Genomic DNA, 20,363 nt, shown 5'->3' with positions numbered 1-20,363 from the left:
GGATTTCTCTCTCATCTCTGTTAGCTTGGTTGTACTTCACTCCAAACCTTATCTATTTACACCTCACAGGTCACGGTTTCAAATAAATGTTTCTTTTATGTTCCTTGTTGCAAATTTAGCCAAAAAATATTCTGTTTTTGCCTTCTTAACCATATCTCTGGGTTTTCCGAGCCTTAAAAACAAGAACAAAACCCAATCTTTTTTTTTCTTTTTTGGTTTTTGATCTTCATATCATGGGAAGTAAATGGAGGAAAGCAAAGTTGGCTCTTGGCATGAACATGTGTTTATATGTACCTCATCAAAAGCTTGAAGATTCATTACCATCATCATCATCATCATCATCTGCGTCTTCAACATCCATTGCTAATGTTGCTTCAAGGTTTTCTACAGATGCCGTTCCTCTATCTCCAGTTTCTCCTTCAGGCAACGATTGCCGCCCTACAACTCCCACCCCTTCCTCTTCTGGTTTCCGGGTTTCTAAATCCAGCCCAAAATCTTCCAAGGTTTGCATTTTTACATTCTTTTTTACTAAATTTGACTTTTTTTTATAAAAAAACTTCTGAATGAGGATCAAGTTACAAATTTTCCCATCTTCTGAACTTGGTTGGTCTTAATGCTTTTTTCCCTGGATGGATCTTAGAGGATATTCTGGTTGCTAGTGATTAGCTTATTTGGTTTTCCCTGGATGGTCTTAATCTTAATACTTCATCCTTTTTAATCCTTGGTAGTGGGATTTATTTGAAATGATTATGTGCTTACATTTTTTTAATACAGAAATTAGTCCTACTCTCAGTTGTATTCCCTTTTTTTTTATTGATTCAATATATGAACTATGAAAGTATGTACAATATTAAGAACTACTATCTATGTTGACTAGTTTCAATTTATTTTTACAGACTGTCTATGTTTCATTTTTACCTATATATATTAAAAAAATTATAATCTATCTACCTGGTTTCAACTTCCAAGGCTTGTTATCATGTGGGGTTGGAGTGGTAGGGAAGAGGGGGGAGGAGTGTCTGATAGTGTGAAGATTCTGAAATTTCTGAAGATGGGTATTTGTTGTTGTGTTGTTTTCAACTCTCCCATAAGTCCATATAGAGGCCATGTGGGGTAAGTGGACTAGTCTCTTTGAGGACCATTGCCCTTTGGCTTATTAGAAAAGTGAATACAATACCCTACTGTAAGCTGTACTCTTTCTTTTTCTTTCTCCTTCACCTTGATGGGTAAGTGCTTTGTCTGGTCATCATAACATCATAACTGCACTACTCCACAAAAAACGTTCCCTTCTCTCCTTTTCATGTTAATGAAAGCAGGCAGTGGATTAATTCAATTCTGAGCTTTTGCTCTATTTAAGCTTCAACAAGAAAAAAAAAAAAAGGACTAGTGGGAAATAAAAAATTTAATAGTGAAAATTCTGGGGCAAACCCCATCATTTCCACATCTTTTGATGAACTTTGGATTTTTTTTCTTTTTGGGTTATTTTATTGAAAGGGTCATCATTAGTTTGAGGGGATCGTTGAGCTTGCTTAACTGGCAGTAACTTTCTTTTGGATTTAATAGATTATTTGTACTAAATTCAAGAAAAATTATTCATTAATTGCATGTTTCTCAAAAGACATCCCTTTGGTTTTTGGTGAAACTGTCCTTTATAGTGCTTTGACCATTTAACATTGACCTACTTTTGTGAATTCTTGTCTTTAGTTTCTCAGCCATTTTATTGCAGTTAACCCTATTAAAATCAAGTAGGCTTTATCAGGTAGTTAGGTAGCATTATATTTCTTCTTCTCATGCTCCAATCTCAATAATAGTGCTGTACGATGACAGAAAGAGTTAGTGATGTGCACTGTACTGACAATTAAATTTTTTTTTTCAGAAACAATAGGTATATTATACCATGCAATGGCAATACTAATTGTTAGATGCTAGTTTGGAAGTGATATGGATTTAAACCCTAATAGAGAAATTAAATTCCTTTTAAAACTAGAAAATGTACGCCAACTTTGATGCCTCTGAATTGCAACTTGCTCTCTTTTGTCCTTTTCCTTGCAGTGTAGCACTTCGGGGAATAAGAATTCTGCTTTTGATGAGTGCCTATGGTTATTAGTTAAGGACTTGAAGTGATATCCTGGGAATTTTTCATTTTCTCTGCACCCTTTATACTAAATTCACAAACATCTTTGTGCTGTCAGGCACTTGATGTATTTTACCTTGAATACTAGAGATGTTTGATTTTCTTATATACTGCTTGCAGCTGCTGCTGTGATTATGTTTCATGTGAGGCAATATTTGATCTTTGACTATTCCTTTAGTTTTTGGTTGTTAATCCAGCTTCCAGGATTAACACACATTATGGTGAATTAAATGTTATTAAGAGCGTACATGTTAAAGTTGTATCTGTCATTTTAATATAGCAGTTGTTTTAGCTACTGAAATGTATTTCAGACTTGGTCGTGTTGTTTTCTCACTTGCCTGTTCTTCGAAACTGCAGAGAACCTGTTCGATATGCTTGACAGCCATGAAACCAGGCCAAGGTCATGCAATTTTCACTGCAGAATGCTCCCATTCTTTCCACTTCCACTGTATAACTTCGAATGTAAAACATGGGAATCAGATTTGTCCGGTTTGCAGAGGAAAATGGAAGGAAATCCCCTTTCAGAGTCCTGCTTCAGATCTTCCCAATGGAAGGTCAAGAATCAACCCAGCAGACTGGCCCCGGGATGATGCGTGGACGACTGTGGTACGGCGGCTACCTTCCCCTCGGTTGGATCCAACTAGGCAGATTTCTTCACTCTTTCATACTTCTGAGCCAGGTACTTTTGATGATGACGAAGTACTAGATCTGCAGCATGAGACAACTGAAGAAAATGTCTTTGCCAATGATGCTACTAAGAACAACTCTATTGGAGCAATAGAAGTTAAAACATATCCTGAAGTTTCTGCCATTCCAAGAGCAACCTGTCATAATAATTTTGCCATATTAATCCATCTGAAGGCTCCCCATCCAAGTGGGGGAAGAAGTGAAACTATGTTTTCCCCTACAACTCAAAATTCTCGGGCACCAGTTGACCTTGTCACAGTTCTTGATGTTAGTGGAAGCATGGCTGGTACCAAGATTGCGTTACTAAAACGAGCTATGGGGTTTGTTATACAGCATCTTGGGCCCTCTGACCGGCTGTCTGTTATTGCATTCTCCTCCACAGCCCGTCGCCTCTTTCCTCTTCGCCGGATGACTGAAACAGGCCGACAGGAAGCATTGCAGGCTGTTAACTCTCTTACTTCAAATGGTGGGACAAATATTGCTGAAGGGCTTAGGAAAGCTGCCAAGGTAATAGGAGATCGAAAGTGGAAGAACCCAGTTGGAAGCATTATTTTGTTATCGGATGGGCAGGATACCTATACTGTTACAAGTCCTAGCGGAGCTCATTCCCGAACAGATTACAGATCACTTCTCCCTGAAGGTCCCTGTATCCCTGTGCATGCCTTTGGGTTTGGTGCTGATCATGATGCTTCTTCAATGCATTCGATTTCTGATATATCTGGGGGTACATTTTCTTTTATTGAAGCTGAAGGTGTGATCCAAGATGCTTTTGCACAATGCATTGGAGGGCTTCTAAGTGTGGTAGTGCAGGAGGCGTGTCTTAAATTCCAGTGCGCTCACCCAAATTTGGTAATTAATTCGATAAAGGCAGGGAGTTATCGAACTAGCATGGCAGCTGATGCCAAAACAGGTTCTATTGATGCAGGAGACTTGTATGCTGAAGAAGAAAGAGATTTTTTGGTGACGGTCAATGTTCCAGTTGACGAATCCTGTGATGAGATGTCATTGCTGGAAGTTCAATGTATTTACAGAGACCCCATATCAAAAGAAATAGTGTCCTTGGACGAAGCCAATGAAGTAAAGATCCAGAGGCCCACAATAATTGGACAAACAGTAGTGTCAATGGAAGTAGACAGGCAACGAAACAGGCTCCGCGCTGCTGAGGCTATGGCTGAGGCTAGATCTGCTGCTGAACATGGTGATCTAACTGCTGCTGTCTCACTACTAGAGAGTTGCCGCAGGGCTTTATCCGAAACCATTTCTGCACAAGCTGGTGACAGGTTATGCATTGCACTATGTGCTGAACTAAAGGAGATGCAAGAAAGGATGGCAAACCGTCGAGTTTACGAGTCATCTGGTAGGGCTTATGTGTTGTCGGGTTTGAGCTCGCATTCCTGGCAAAGAGCAACTGCACGTGGTGATTCCACCAATAGTACAAGCCTTGTTCAAGCATATCAGACCCCTACAATGACAGACATGGTGACGCGTTCTCAGACCATGTTCTTTGGCAACCCTCCACAACGAAAGCTTCGACAAACTCAGTCATTTCCAGCCCATCCAGAGGCAAGGTAAATCATCAGCAAAATGTTCAAAAACCATCCCTCGACCCTACATTCAATATCTTTTTGCTTTTGTGAACTTTTTTGTTTTTCATTTTTATGGCATGGGGTAGTAAGGTAAAAAAGGGGAGTAAGAGATAGTGGTGGGTATATGTTGTTGTTCTGAGATGTAAATTAATAAAAACTGGAGGTAATTGAAATGTCTGATCAAAGAGGAGAGAAAGGAGTTAGGTGTTTACATATGTTGATAATGGGGGCATTGTTAAAGAAGGTATAGGCATGTAATTGTGGAAAACTTGGGGTGAATTCTTCACTTAAATATATGATAATGGAATGGTATAATCCTGCTTTTGATTCTTTTTTCACGTCGTACTGTTGAAAATTTAGGTGGAAAACAAAAGCAAGCATATAGGGTTTGGTTGATTCTTGAGATTATTAGGTGAACTTGGCATTGATATTACTCATTTTGATTCCAAATTATGTGCTCAATATAAAGTTTCTGTTATCCCAATTCCCAAGTTTCAAACCTGTTGATGAAATCATCTAACTACATACTAGAACTGATTTTATGTAAGTTCAAATCCTCAATCAAATGATTATACTTTTCCTTATTTACTCTTATGTTGTATGTTCAGGCATTGGACGATAAAACATGTAAATCGAAAGATTTTTTTAAGTATTAAATTAATATTAGAAAATTATTTGATAAATCAATAAAATTAACTAACAAATCGAAGTGCTAAATTTGAGTTATAGAATTTGTTTAGTATATTACTCTTTGATAAATACAAATTTTAAATTATATAAAAAAATTATTTTTACATCTTTAGTCTTATTTTTTAAAAACATTCCACCTTATTTTGAACGAAGTCAAAATTTTAAATGAAAAAAAGGATTTTCTTATACAATATTAAAAATTAGTTAAGATCTTAATGAAAAATTAACAATTAATTGAGCCCGTTGAAGCTCCGACGAGCTGTCAAGTGGTGGCTGATGTAGGAAAAATGATGATATAGCAACTAACATGATAACGGACATGGATGATTTAAATTTTTTAATTATTTTAAAAGAGTTTAGTAAATTTTTAGTTATTAAAGCCTAAACATTAGTAATATTATAATATAGAAAAATTATAGAAAAACTAATTAGAAATTATATAGCTTATAAACATTTATTAATATATTATGAAAAAACTAATATATTATAAAATTTTAGAAATTAAGAAAATTACAAAAGAATATAATATATTATGAAAAAATTGAAAGAATTTTAGAAATTATAGAAAAAATCTAGAAAATTATATGAAATTATTAAAATAATAAAAATACATAAAATTATTATAAATATAATTTTTTATAGAAAATATTTGTTATTTTGAAATTTGGAGTCTTTAGTTTTGGTTTGAGTTTGAAGTATAATGATGGTTGAACTTGTATGAGCTTGGCTTGAATCCAATCCAACTCGATCTATGAACATCTTAAAAAATAGTGATTTTGTTATTAAAAGGTTATTGAAATTTTTATAAATTATTAAAATACTATAAAAGTTTAAAAAATTATAAAATAGAATAGTATATAAAATTATATAAGTTATTTAGAAATTAAAATTTACTACTCATTTTACAAAATTTACATTTCTTTTATAAGTTTTAAATATATATATTTTATAATGTTAACATGATTTTATATAGCGTTTTAAAAATTCAATTAGAGTATCGATATTTTAATAATAGTAAAATTAATATTTAATATATTATTTTCATTTCCAGAAACAACCTTAAAAATATTATATTTTTATAAAATATATATCAACTCTTAATCTTGAAATTTAAAATCTTCACTCACAATATATCAAATATTTTCCAATATTTTATCACAAATTCTACAATTCCTCCAACGATTTGAAAGCTATTGTTCTATTTGGACCTACTATTATAAAATATGAATTACCATAATAAGTGATCATCTACACCTTCAGCGAAGAGGCAAACACATGAGGGCGGTGGCATACGTATTATAGTTAGCCACATGGTAAACAACAGGTTCACAGCACGTCTATGTAAGTGTTAATGTTTTCTTTCCATGATATGCCACATGGACCATGCAATTTGCTTGGTGTCCCATTTCTTGCGATTATTTATTTGTGTTAAATTATAGAGTAAAAATTTAAAGATTAAATATATTTTAAGTAAAGTTTTCAAAACCAAATTGATTAGACCTGGTTCATATATATGATTTGATTAAATGAATCTTTAAAAACATAAAAAATAAAAATATTTTAAAAACAATTTAATCAATTTTTTAGCCTAATTCTACCAACTCGTATTGGTAGTCTGATGCTTTTCTTCGTATCCTAACTGGTTCAAATATTCATGACTCTAAATCTTTACACATGTAACTTAGTCCTCCAACTTTTATTTTTAAGAATTTAATCTCTCAACATTATATATTTAAAGATCCGCTTTCAAATATATATAACCACGTAATAGTTTAGTTGAAAAGCTAATGATATTAATTATTTGAATTAATTCATAAAATTATAAAAATATAAAAACAAAATTATATTAGAAAGCATATTAAAAAATAAAACTAAAATTAATCATTTTTATAAAATGAAAAGAAAAAAAGGGTGGGTGTGTGCCACAGGAAGGTTATTTGGACATTCTTTTAAAATATAGGTATAGATGTTGATTGAAAATAAAAAACCCTCTATAATCCAGTTCTTCACCCTTCTCGTTCATGGCACAGAAATAGTTAACAGTCAAAGCAACAAATTTACCAAAAACAAAAGAGTATCACCAAAAATAGAAAAAAGAACTAACAAAATGTGGCTTCCATGCATGATTTACGTAATAAGTCGAGTTTTAACTAGGAGAAATAACCTATGCATGGATCAGTTTCTAATATCAGTAAGGAATCAATGGTGGTGGGGGCCATGGCTAGGCCTATGGAATTTAAAGCAGGAGGGTCAAAAGCTAAGAATTCATTGGGTCACTTAGTTAAGGATCGGGGCAATGAAATATAATTGAGAGTGATGAGGAGATGATGGGAAATAGGCACGTGGAAATTGAAAGACAAAATTTCAGTCCCCAGAACAGAACTCGTGGCATGAGCATGAAAGAGATAACAAAAAAGGAAGTGAAGGTGCGTAAAAGATCGGAGAGTGCAAGTCCAGCTAGACCCATGCTTGCTGACTGGGTGGATGCTATGACTCGACATCTGGAAGTCCAGGCTTCGCAAGTAAATCGTGAGACGGCTAATTTAGAGGAGGTGGCTGTGCAAAAGTCGGCCAACTATTCCAGTACTAAGGAGAATCAGGTGGTCGAGGGTATCGCTACTGTTATAGAGGGTGAACCGAAAATGGGGATGGGGGATTAGTAGTGATCAGTGAAAGGTTTTTTTTTTTCTCTTTCTGCTTGTTTTAGTGAAGTACATTTTAAAGCCCAGCTTACTGTCTTTGTAAATATCTAACACAGATGGATATTTATTTTAGTGGTTAAGTGTTTTAGGTATGTGTGAGGTCTTGGGTTTAAGTTTCACCTTGCCAAATTTTGTTATTTTTTTTAATTCTAGCTTTACTCTTGATGAGTGGGCTTATATAGGGTTGAATGCTATTTTATATAAGAATGAGTTTGCTGGTTCGAGTGATAAGGGAGTTGGTGTGTTAGGGGTCTTGTGTTTGAATCCTGGTGCAAGCGTGATTGATATTTTTGCTCGGTTGTCTGATAGAGTTTCGGTTGAGTTAAAATTATGAGGGAGATAATTAAGGGATTATGTTGGCATATCTTCTTATTTTCTGTTCTTTTTTCTGAATTTTAATTAGTTTCTCCCTTCTTCCAAAATTAATGTCAGTTTCTGTTTCCTCTCTATCTTTCTGTAATTTTATTTTTGTTCTTCCTTTTTTTGGCAAAATCCCTGTTTCTCCGTTCCTTTCAATTTTCTTGTTCACTATTATTGTTCTTCGCGCGATTTCGGTAAGCCTCTCAATTCTCTTCGTTGTAGTAGCGTACAGTTGTTGTAGGAAATCTAAACTCTGCGATCGGTTGTGTAGGTGAAGACGGTGAATCTTTAGTTTGTGCTCCGACGGTTTAACTTTCGTGTGTAGTCGTTTTGCGATGGTAAGTGTGGACCGTTGCTCGATTTAGTTTTGGTTGTTTTTGTAAATCGGATGTTAATAGGACTTTGGGATTCTGTTTTTAGGTGCTGGTGGTCTCGAGGCTGGTTTCACAATAAAATCGTAACAGGTGTGTTCCCAAATTGCAAAAAACGAGGCTTTGACGAGAGCCGAAATTGTCTATTGTTGACGCCACGCGGGCGTGTGGCCGACCATGTGGGTGACAGTGTGCGAGACACGACCGTGTGTTTGATGAGGGCATGGCCGTACGCAAGACACGACCTTGTGGTAATGTGGGTGTGGCCGTGTGGGCCACACGGGTTAGGCCAAATTGGGCGAGTGGGCCCACACAGACATACCACACAGTCGTGTGAATTTTGGGCCAGGCCGTGTGGGCCGCACGGGCAAGGTCAAATCTGGGCGTGTGGGCCTACACGGGCAAGCCACACAGGCATATGGGCCCATATTTCTAAAATTTTCCTTAGGGTCTCACGGATCACTTTGATCGACTGTGGGCCTACCGTAGGGTCGGTAAGGGCTAACCAAATCCTAGGTTTTGTGATCTGATTTTCTGATAGTATGCTCTGAGTAGGACACTTCTATGCATATCTGGCTATTCTGCTATATGTGTATATCTGATATCTGTACACAAGCATGATAAACATGTTATATCTGTATCTGTGTTCTATATCTGTTTTTGGGGTGGGATTGCATATATGGATGAAGTGTTCTAAAAGGCAACCTTCGCCTATATTCTGGCAGCTTGGCTGCACTTTATCTGATATGTGTCGTAATGGCACGATATAGTGTGTAGGGATGGGTGAGTGTTTTTAACCCCGCATGGTGTGTAGAGGATGGGGGTAGGATTCTGTATATCTTATCTGCAGATCTGTAACTGTTATCTGTATCTAAAATGGACATGAGTTCGAATCTGAATTTGAATTTGACTGTGCATGTGATTTCTGTATGTATAGCATTTCTATATCTGTTGGGTTACACACTGAGTTTAGGAAAACTCACATCTGTTTGTTTGTTCTATTCAGGTGCTCACTTCATAGTTGTTTAGGCTAAGTCAGATGGTTATCTCTTTGTTAGAAAAATTGAGGGGGTGCTATTGTATGTCCTAGTGTATGTGGATGACATAATTATCACTAGAAATCATCAAGGTAGCATAGATGGCTTTGTTTCAACCTTGGATACTCAGTTTTCCTTAAAGGATTTGGGGCCTCTAAGTTACTTCTTTGGTATTGAAGTAACTTCCACCACTGATGGATTATTTTTGCACTGGGCCAGTGCAAATATGTTCTTGATCTTTTAAGAAAGGCTCGAATGGATCAGACAAATGGATCTCCTACACCCATGGTCACTTCATCAAACTTGTCTCAGCATGTTGGCTGTGCGATTGAGAATGAGCCTGAGTATAGAAGCATTGTAGGAGTTCTGCAGTATGTGGTCATCACCAAACCAGACATTACATTTGCTGTCAATAAAGTGTGTCAATTCATACATAGGCCTCTTGATCAGTACTTCAAGGCTATAAAACGTATTCTCAGGTATCTTCAAAGTACTGTGGACTATGGTCTTCATTTTACTGCAGCTACCAACTTGGATTTGGTTGGTTATTTGGATGCAAATTGGGGAATGATAGGAGGTCTACTACAGGGTTTTGTGTGTTCTTTGGGGGTAATCCTGTAGCTTAGGGATCGAAGAAGCAACAGATTGTCTCCAGGTCAACAACATAAGCTGAGTATAAAGGGCTAGCTCACACTGCTACAGAAGTGGTTTGGCTTGAGTTTCTTTTGTCTGAGATGCATGTTTCTACCTCAAGAAAGGCCACAGTATGGTGTGATAACTCAAGAGCTGTTGTTGTATCTGCAAATCCAGTGTTGCATTCAAAGTTCAAACATGTTGAGTTAGATATGTTCTTTGTTAGAGAGATTAGATCTGTTCTTTGTTAGAGAGAAGATTGCAGCTGGAAAACTTAATGTGGGGCATATTCTAGCACAGGAGCAAGTTGCAGATGTCTTTACCAAACCTTTGTTAGCTCATTTGTTTGCAAAATTTAGATCGTGTCTTAAAGTGGTTGCGAAGTTTAAACACTCGGCAGATATTAAGAAGATGAAGGCATGTTAAGGAATGAAAACTGTTATGACAGTTAGTAGTTAGAGCTTGGTAGTTAAGGTAGTTATAGTTAGTTATCTGTTAATACATTGTGTGATAAATACTATGGTTTTGTACTCTGCATTATCAATAATATTCAATCAGTTTTGTTCACTTAAATTTATTCTATGTTTCTCATTAATTTCAGAGCCTGAAAAGTTTGCGATAAACTTGGAGAATTGGGATATATTGTTTGGGGTGTTGTGCTGGTGTTTAAGGAAGCGACGTAACATTTTGGTGTTTGATAGAGATTTTACGGATCGCAAGAGTGTGTAGGAAAAGGGTCACCGGTGGTGCAATGAAATAGTGAAAGCATTGCAACTTGGTAATAGCAGTAACGAAAGTGTTCGTCGGAGGGAATGCAGGCAGATTGGATGGGAAAAACCTGAACTAGGATTGATAAATGTCAACATTGGTGGTGCGCGTAATCACCAAAAATAGAAAATATTAAATTAAAGACTTTATTCACAATTTCCCTCCAAATTACATTAGTTTTTCGATTTTGACATCTAAATTTATTTTCGTCTCATTTTAATATATAATTTTTTGCTTTATTATATATTTTTTGTCTAAAAAGTTAACAGTGTTAAAAAATTGATGACAAATTCAACTAATTAAATTGTGCCATGTGTTCAACTTTAATTGATGATGTGACCATCAATCGTTGATGTGATTATTGACTAGTAGCAATAATTTAGGTATTGAAATAAAAAAGAAAATTTATGTTCCAAATTTGAAAAAAAAGTTTTGATACTAAAATGTGAAAGATTTTAAAAATTGTAAACAAAATAAAAATTATAACAAATCTATAAAATCTATAAAAATGTAGGTCTGGAATGGACCTAGATTAAATTCATTAGCATCTGAATAATCGTTTATCCAGATTCATTTTGGACGTGGTTGAGAATAATGTAATTATTAATATATATATAATTATTAACTAAATTAAAACATTATTATTCAAAATAATAATGATTAATATTAATACATTATTATTAAAACATTTGGGGAAAATGATGTTTTTTTAAACTATGGAAGATGAAAATTCCCCATTTGCCTGAGATAACAAAAAAAGTGAGAAATGTTGTTTATTTACCAGAGTATATTGTGATGTTTTGGTTAAAATGGTAAGGTTGAAAATGTAAAATTATGTTTTCTTAAATTTAAATTTCATGATTTTCGTTTTTAGATTTATGAAAATATAAAAAGATAAAATAATTTTTCTGTAAATAACTAAGTTTTTTTCTATAAAACCAAGTAATTTCATGTAAAAACTTGAGTTTTTCCTTTTACTATGAAAAACTTAAAATTGATTTTAAAAGAAGAAATATAAAAAATTTAAAATGATAAAATGATTTTTCATGTAAAATCCAAATTTTCTTACAAAACCCAATTAATTCTTTGTAAAACTCATGTTTTTTCCTTACTAGAAAAAGTTAAAATTAATTCTAAAAAATAAAAAATGAAATTAAAAATATAAAATGAGTTAAAGATGAGTGATTAAAATGAGTGTATAGTAACATTACCATTAATGGGGAGTGGCTAAAATGAAAAACTATCTAACAACGAGTGGTCAAAATGAGAAAGCTATCTAACAATAATGTTATATTTGAAATTTTTATTTTTCGATAATCAACATAAAATTTATTAAAATTGAGTGACTGTATAGTTGATTTTAATATTTATTGCTTTGTAAGTTAAATTGGTTATTGGTAAATTTATAATTGAAACAAATCTTGATTGATCTCCACATTATAATAATATAATATAGACAATTGTTATTAACTAAATTGGAAGTGGTTGAGAAAAGAAACGAAGATCTTAAGCAATTAGTGCTTGAACATGGCATGCAATTAAGATTTACCTACAACTAAAAAAACGGTAAATCTTACCATTAGTCGGATAATTAAAAAAAAGTTATAATTTGGTCACTAAAATTTTCAAAAAAATAATTTTGTCATCCAACTGTTAAGTAGGAGTATAAATGAACAGAGCGTTCGATGAATTGTTCGTGAACCGTTTGTATATGTTCGTTTATTAAGCTAAATAAACGAGTATGAACAAAATTTTTATATTAGTTTAATAAATGAACAAACACAAACAGAGCTGTATACGGTTCGTTTATGTTCACGAACAAGCTCGTTTGTTGGCTCGTTTATTTATTAATGATATTTTCTTATAAAAATTCCATTGGTATATATTAATAAAATTATCTTGGTTTGTATTTTTTTCATTTATAATATAATTATTTATATTTATATTTGACTATTTTATATCTAAACAATATATGTGTGTATGTATTTATTTATTGTTAGTTTGTTTATTATTTATTAACATTGTTCGTGAACATGTTCGATTAAGTTAAGTGAACATGTTCGTGAACATTAAACAAATGAACATGAACAGATGTTTGTTCGTTCAAGCTCGATTAATTTACAGCCCTACTGTTAAGTGACACCTTTTTAGTTGGTATAATAACAATTTTAGTCCTCAATTTTTATACTTTTTATTAATTTGACCCTAATTATATATAAAATGATAAATTTTTTTTAAATTTAGAAAAATTAAAAATTAAAATAAAAGTAGATAAAATTTCAAAAATATATAAAGTGAGAAAATGAGGAAAATTGTTTTAAACCCTCTAAATTTTCTCTCTCTACAATGTGCATAGAAATAGTCAATACCCATTCTTTAAAAACATAGAAAAGAAATAAAACATTAAGAAAAATTGTTAATTCTCTATTTTTACCTTTTCTGTTTCTTTACATAGTTTTTTCCATTATAAGAAAAGAAAAAAATTAGAATATAATTTGTTTCTACATAGTCTTTTTCCATTATAAGAAAAGAAAAATTAGAATATATTTTGTTTTTATAATTTAGGTTTTAAAAATAAATTAAATGACTTGGAAATTTGAATTGAGTCTGAAAAATAAAATATTTTGGTATATTTTGGTATTTTTTTGTTAAAATATGGCATGGAACTTGACATCAAGTTATTACTAATTTGGTTTAGAGAAACACGATGAAGCATGTAACGACTTAACCTCTTTTTTTTTGTCTATTCTTAATTTATTATTGGATTCTATTGGATGATAAGTTTTATTTTATTTTATTTTCCATACATTAACAACAACATTTTGAGATTTTATTTTCTTGAATTTTATATAGAATTTTCTACTTTTAAATAATTTTGAGTTTTCTTTTATAATTTATATACATAATCATGGTCAAATTGAAAAAAAAAGTTGAGGATTGAAATTGTTATTATATCAACTAAAATGTGCCACTTCATAGTCTGGTGACAAAAAAAGATATTGAAAGCTTTAATGGTTAAATTATATTTGTTTAAGTTAAGTGACAAAACAAAAACTTACTCATAATTTAAAACTAACAAAATATTTAATTATAAATCTATGTAAAATTATATGCAATCAATACATTAAATATAATTAAAAACTCAAAAATCTTTATATATATATTTTTCCAAATTTTCTAAGAATTCTGATCGAACTATGTTATCGGCTCATTCATTTTCATTTTCTTTTATTTAGGGTGGGTTTGGATGAACGGTGCGTTTAACTGTGATTAGTGTAAAAACAATGGTAGCGGTGAAATTAGATACTGTAACGTGAGATAAAATCGTTCATCCAAATCCACCCTTAATAAAAAAAATTCTCGAACTGATTGTGTCAAACTGTTAGGGACTATTCCACTTAAAAGAATATTTAGACCAAGAATCTTCAACTTGATTACCCACAATATATAAATAAGCCACAGCATATTAGAGTTATTGGAAGGGGAGCTGCACATGGAGACTGAAGGCACAATTTGGATTCAAATGAATACTAAGATATTTCCTCTATATTTTGTTAGGTAATATAATAATAGCAATAAAATGTGCTTAGGCCGTTGCTTGTGTTATGCGGCTTTCCACTTAAAATGTCTAATAATTTATTTTTCTGCCAGTCCATCAGGTGCTGCAGTTACTCAAGTTTGACTTTTCCTGGGGGTTTGACTAATAAGGGAGGGTTGAGTGTTGACTTGAAATGGAGCACGTGTATGAGATCTAACTTCAGCAAGAATTGGAGTTTGTATTTGTATATAAGTTTTTATTATATAAAATTTTAAATTGTAATTATAGAATTCTTATTTATTTTTATGTTTAATATCATTTGCCTTTTTACTCATGTATTTTTATATTACTATTTTTAAGTTTGATAAACTTTTAAATCTATAAACGTTTTTTTTTACTAATAAAATTTTCAACATCTAAAATTTTAATTTAAAGACATGCAACTTCATTACTTATTACAAAGCTTAACTCTAATTATACTTTGATATATGATAAAATTTATCTCTATGCTGTCAATCAATTATTTTTAGATTACTTATCATATATTATTTATTTTAATTATGAAATTTACCATATAAATAAGTTACACATATAATAATTTAACTAGGTTACTCAACTACTAAAATCATTAATTTTAATGGTAATGTTGAGGAGATAACAATTTAATGGATAAATTATAATTTCCTTTTTTTGTTTTTATTTGATGAACATTTTCATTGTAGCCTTCTAATATACGTAACATATAGCTGAAGGGTTCAATGGAAATCTTCCATGCAATGGTATCCTACGTATGTATATGTATCTGTGGTTTCTCACATTTTAGCTTTGAATTGTATCTGACATTAACACCTAATTTTAAAAAAATAAAAATAGATGGAAAAAATCCCCTGATTGAATCAAATTTCTTTACCGTTTCTGTATAAAAAAACATTAAATAAGTATACAAGTTTGTGATAATTTTTTGTGACCTACATTAACTTGGTAGAAAAATAACAGAAAAGGCAAGCTTTGAGACTTCATATTCCGTTGGTTTTGTTAATCTTAAGAAAGGAAGCAAACCTGTTTTGAATATTTTCTTCTCCCCTGTGCAAGCAAATCCAGTTCAACGTTCATATAAGTTCGGCAAAAAGCCATTAACAAAGAGAGAGAGCTTGCTGCAATCTTCATTTACGTTTCTACATGCAAAGTCAACCAACCCTGCATAGTTATATATATACACTCAATCTTCCCTTGAGCATAATATTCCTCCTTGCCGACAACTTTGTAGCCATTGACAACAGTTTTTTGTTGAATCTAAGGTTCTTTTGCCTCATTTGCCGATCAAGAAAAGCTTATTTGCTTGTAAAATGGACCTGGTTCATCTAACTTTTAACAAGGTAACGACACGACTTCCATGTTGTCTTTATTATCAACTTATGTTTCTTGTCTTAATTATTACTTGTAGTAAACTTCATTGGACAGGTAAGCCTGTTCTAGGGAACTGAGTTTTGACAAATCAAGTTTTAAATACACATAGATATTATCTTTTTTGTATTAAAATCTTTGAGAGAGAGAGAGGAAAATAATTGATTAAAAGAAAGCATATGGGATTATGTAGGCGTGCAGTGCCAAAAACGATGGGGTAGCCCTTTTCCACGCCATTAAAACCGGCTTTTTTAAGTGCCAGTGTCTCAATGCAAATGTATCAGAGAAGATAAGTAGTGAAGGTAACGCGTAATATATTGTGTTGATTACCTTTATTAATATAAACGTTTTGCCCCATGTGACCCCTTTGCTGCATTTCTCATGAGGTGCTTCCTCTTCACTTTTCTTTTTTTTTTTAGTACCCTTTCCATATATATATACAATGGCACGGGATCCATTGCTCCTTAGCCACCACCACCTTGTTCAACACTACAATTTGTCTTTTCCATTTCTCTGATCTTCAACCTTGAATTCTTCAAACCATTTGCCTCGAGACGCCGCCAGCACTGGTTATTCGTTAATATCGGCTGTGAAACTTTGGTTTTTGTCAGTGTCAAGCTTAATGTAGTGCTAATAATGTTGATGTTTTAACTACATTTTGACTGATAAACTGATAGGTATTCCTTGTTTTTGTGAATTTTTCAGGTATAAATATCTCGACATCTGAATTTATGAAATGGGACTTGTGCGGAATCCGAATATGAGAAGTGGGGATATGTTGGAAGGAATGCTCAGCGATTATGTTGGAGGAAAGGCAAAGGCCAAGGCTCCAAAAAATGCCTCGTCTCGGCTTGTGACAGCTCTTACCTGCCTGCAGTTTGCCTTTGCAGTGTATGCAACATTCCTTTTGTACTACATGAGTCCAGCAATAGACTTAAGAACCAAACCGGATTTTGCTTGGGCCACAAGGATTGCAAGAAACATGAAACAGTTCATCATCCCACCGCATGTTCTAGGGCGCTACCAAGAGGCCGCTTCTTTCATCCGAGCTGAAATCCCTCCGATTACACCATCCACAATTTGTGAGACCGAGAAGCTTGATTTCATGCAGAAGAAGTCCAATGATGTTCAAATGATCAAGTTGAAGAGAGAGTTGTATGATGAAATACTGGATTTCCAAAGCAAAACTATTGGCACTGAAACTCTAGCTCAGCTAATGGCAATGAAATCCAAGTGGGATATTCGCGGTCCGAACAAACCGAAAGTGACAGTGCTCTTGAACCATTTCAAGAGAAAAACACTTTGTGCTCAGCTTGATTCATTGCTTCACCAGACACTTCCATTCCATCATGTTTGGGTGATTTCATTTGGAAGTCCAAATGAGCAATCTCTAAAGAGAATCGTCGAGACCTACAACGATTCTAGGATCAGCTTCATTAGTTCAAGCTATGACTTCAAGTACTATGGCAGGTTTCAAATGGCTTTACAAACTGAAGCTGATCTTGTATATATCCTTGACGATGACATGATTCCGGGTAAAAAAATGCTACAGATTTTATCTCATGTAGCTGGAACTGAAAAGTACAAGAACTCTGTTTTGGGCAGCATAGGAAGGATCTTGCCTTTTAGACAAAAGGATTTCACATTCCCGAGCTACCGGAAATTCCGATCGAAGGAGGCAGGGCTTTACTTGCCTGACCCTGCCTATGATATTACAGTCGATAAAATCGTGCAGGTCGATTTTCTCTCTAGCTCCTGGTTTTTATCTTCCGAGCTTGTCAAGTCACTTTTCATTGAGACACCTTTCACATTCATGACTGGTGAAGATCTTCACCTCAGGTATGTTTACTTGAACTGAAACTCTCAGAAATCATCATGGTTGTTTTATTTGCATACAGACATCGATGTTCCACACCGGAAATATTAGGACCCGCTATGATATATGTGTCATTACCAAGTAGAATTTAATTACATTTAGAGACAAATAATTATAGAAGAGGGATCCTTAAATATTTGATGAACTATGTAAGAGAAAGGGCTCAATGCAATAGAAAGTTGACCATACAACTAACCTGATCTAAAAGTTGATGATGTTGAAAGTTGACTCAGGAAGCATTTGAGGTACTAATTCTCTATTTAATTCTATGAAAGAATCTTCTATGCTTATGCTACAATATATTAATACCATTTGGTCAGCTTTTCTGGATAGTGTAAATCACTTTTGTAGAAAAGTATACATATTTATATGCTAGTTCCAGTTAAAAATGGATGCTCTGTATCCTGTTTCCACTATTGATATTTCTGCATCATTGATTTGTCTGTTCTAAATTATATACATACTTTCAAATTACACATAAATAATCATTAATCTTTGATTGGATAAACTTTTTCTTCCTTTTTTCAAGATACTGATGGTTATATTTATTTTGGGTAAACTTGTGCAGTTATCAACTTCAGAAGTATAGAAATGCAGGCTCATTTGTTCTTCCAGTTGACCCTACTGACAAAGAAACATGGGGAGATAGTGAACACAGGCTGGCTTATGTGTCGGAAACAACGGTGATTTTCAAGGACATAGTTCAAGTTAGAGATGATCAATGGTGGAGGGCACTAAGTGCTGGTTATGTAACTCAGTGGGCTGCAATGTACCCTCAAAAGATCGATGCTCTCTTATACGCTCACTCTCTCGATGAGGTCAAGGCACTTGCACCGCTGCTCGAAAAGTTCAGGTCCACTGTCGGGAAGAAGGCTTACATTGTAGTCCCTGGAGGCAGCTTCTGCCCTTGTGAAGATGCTGCTGCAGCATTGAACTGGCCAAAGTTGGTTTGTAGAGAGCGAAGATTTAAGATTTTTGATTTGCAAATCGGAGCACTTTCAGGAACATCAAACTCTGAGGTCCCAGTTGTGCAAGCAGTGTACTCTAGCATGAAAGGGTTAATCAAAATTCACAACCCCAGTGTGGTGATCACTGTGACTGACATTGATCCCAATGTGAAGAAAGCTCTGAAGATGGCAACCGAGACGAATGTAAATGGTACTGCACTCGTACTTTTACCAAGGCCTTCGGTCTCGAAGGTTCTATGGATGGCTGATCTAAGATCAACAGCATTGCCAAGTAAGAATGTCAACCTTCTCTTCTTTAGAGCCATATCCGTATATAGTACCTATTGAGCAATAATCTAAGTGGTCAATTGTGAATTGCAGATTGGAACCGGATGCGGGTCTCCGTCAACATAATAACTCAAAACCGTGCTTCTTCCTTAACAAGGCTTCTTAAATCTCTGAGTGATGCATACTATATTGGAGATGAGATTCCTATCAGCTTCAACATGGACAGTAAAGTGGATGAGGCAACTATTAAACTTGTAGAATCATTTGAATGGCCTCATGGCCCTAAAACCCTTAGAAGGAGAATCATTCAAGGAGGCCTCATTAGAGCAGTTAGCGAGAGTTGGTATCCAACATCAGATGATGACTATGGCCTGCTACTCGAGGACGATATCGAAGTCTCTCCTTACTACTATCTATGGATCAAATATGCTCTCTTAGCCTACCATTATGACCCTCAAATATCACTTCCCGAGCTCTCATCGATCTCTCTTTACACTCCTCGGATAGTTGAAGTCGTGAAAGAAAGGCCGAAATGGAATCCAACCGACTTCTTCAAACGCATTCACCCGAACACACCGTATCTTCACCAGCTACCTTGTAGTTGGGGTGCTGTTTTCTTCCCCAAACATTGGAGAGAATTCTATGTGTATATGAACATGAGGTTCACTGAAGATGCCAAATCAAATCCAGTTCAAATCCCAAAGTCTAGAACAAATGGATGGCAAGCTTCATGGAAAAAGTTTCTCATCGACATGATGTACCTTAGAGGATACGTTAGCCTTTATCCCAACTTTCCCAACCAAGCTAGCTTTTCGACCAACCATATGGAACCAGGGGCCCATATCAGTGCAAAGGACAATGTTGTTAGGCATGACAAGGCAGATTTTGAAGTCCCATTGTTGAAGGAAGATTTTAGACCCCTTTTGCCTAATGGAAAGATGCCACCAACCTCCAAGCTGCCATCACTTAACCTTTTCAATCAACCTGTTTCATTGAAGGGACTCAAGGCAGCAGGCGCCAAGTTGGGCCAAGATGTGTTACGATGCGATAATGCCACCGAGATTGTGACGGTTAATCATATCACCGGCCTGCCACAGCAATGCTCGAAATTCCAATGATTGAAATCGTTGGTTTTTGGTTATTCTTTATTTCTTTCATCAGAAAACGAAACTCACCAAATGGAATATTTTTGTTTGCTTTTATACTTTGATGTTCTATGCAAATCAATGAAAGCCAAAAATGGCTACGCTGTAAATTTTGCATTTTCTCATTCTCTCTGGTCTGACTTTCTGATTTGAAGCCAAACCCTTGAAACATATATTTTGCATTAGATTTCAAAGAT

General features: G+C 34.2%; 2 protein-coding genes across 3 annotated transcripts; both read left to right on the top strand.

The window, feature by feature from the left end:
• Positions 1–4,745, top strand: LOC105792404 (E3 ubiquitin-protein ligase WAV3-like). The gene is made up of 2 exons (XM_012620965.2): positions 1–503; positions 2,492–4,745. Exons 1-2 carry the CDS (start codon positions 234–236, stop codon positions 4,391–4,393), a joined length of 2,172 nt encoding a protein of 723 aa, XP_012476419.1. The 5' UTR covers positions 1–233; the 3' UTR covers positions 4,394–4,745.
• An 11,637-nt stretch (positions 4,746–16,382) lies between these two features.
• On the top strand, positions 16,383–20,339 carry LOC105792403 (uncharacterized). Of its 2 annotated transcripts, none has more exons than XM_012620964.2 (4): positions 16,383–16,516; positions 16,616–17,749; positions 18,355–19,025; positions 19,115–20,339. In XM_012620964.2, exons 2-4 carry the CDS (start codon positions 16,647–16,649, stop codon positions 20,137–20,139), a joined length of 2,799 nt encoding a protein of 932 aa, XP_012476418.1. In that variant the 5' UTR covers positions 16,383–16,516; positions 16,616–16,646; the 3' UTR covers positions 20,140–20,339. The 2 variants fall into 2 exon arrangements, with proteins under 2 accessions (XP_012476418.1, XP_052490443.1); XM_052634483.1 differs by having other exon boundaries at positions 16,389–16,534.
• The last annotated feature ends 24 nt before the right edge of the window (positions 20,340–20,363 follow it).

Source organism: Gossypium raimondii, chromosome 8 (assembly GCF_025698545.1).
Source record: "Gossypium raimondii isolate GPD5lz chromosome 8, ASM2569854v1, whole genome shotgun sequence".
Lineage (NCBI taxonomy): Eukaryota > Viridiplantae > Streptophyta > Magnoliopsida > Malvales > Malvaceae > Gossypium > Gossypium raimondii.
Note: the sequence above shows the minus strand (reverse complement) of the source record. Positions and strands in the feature narration are given on the sequence as shown.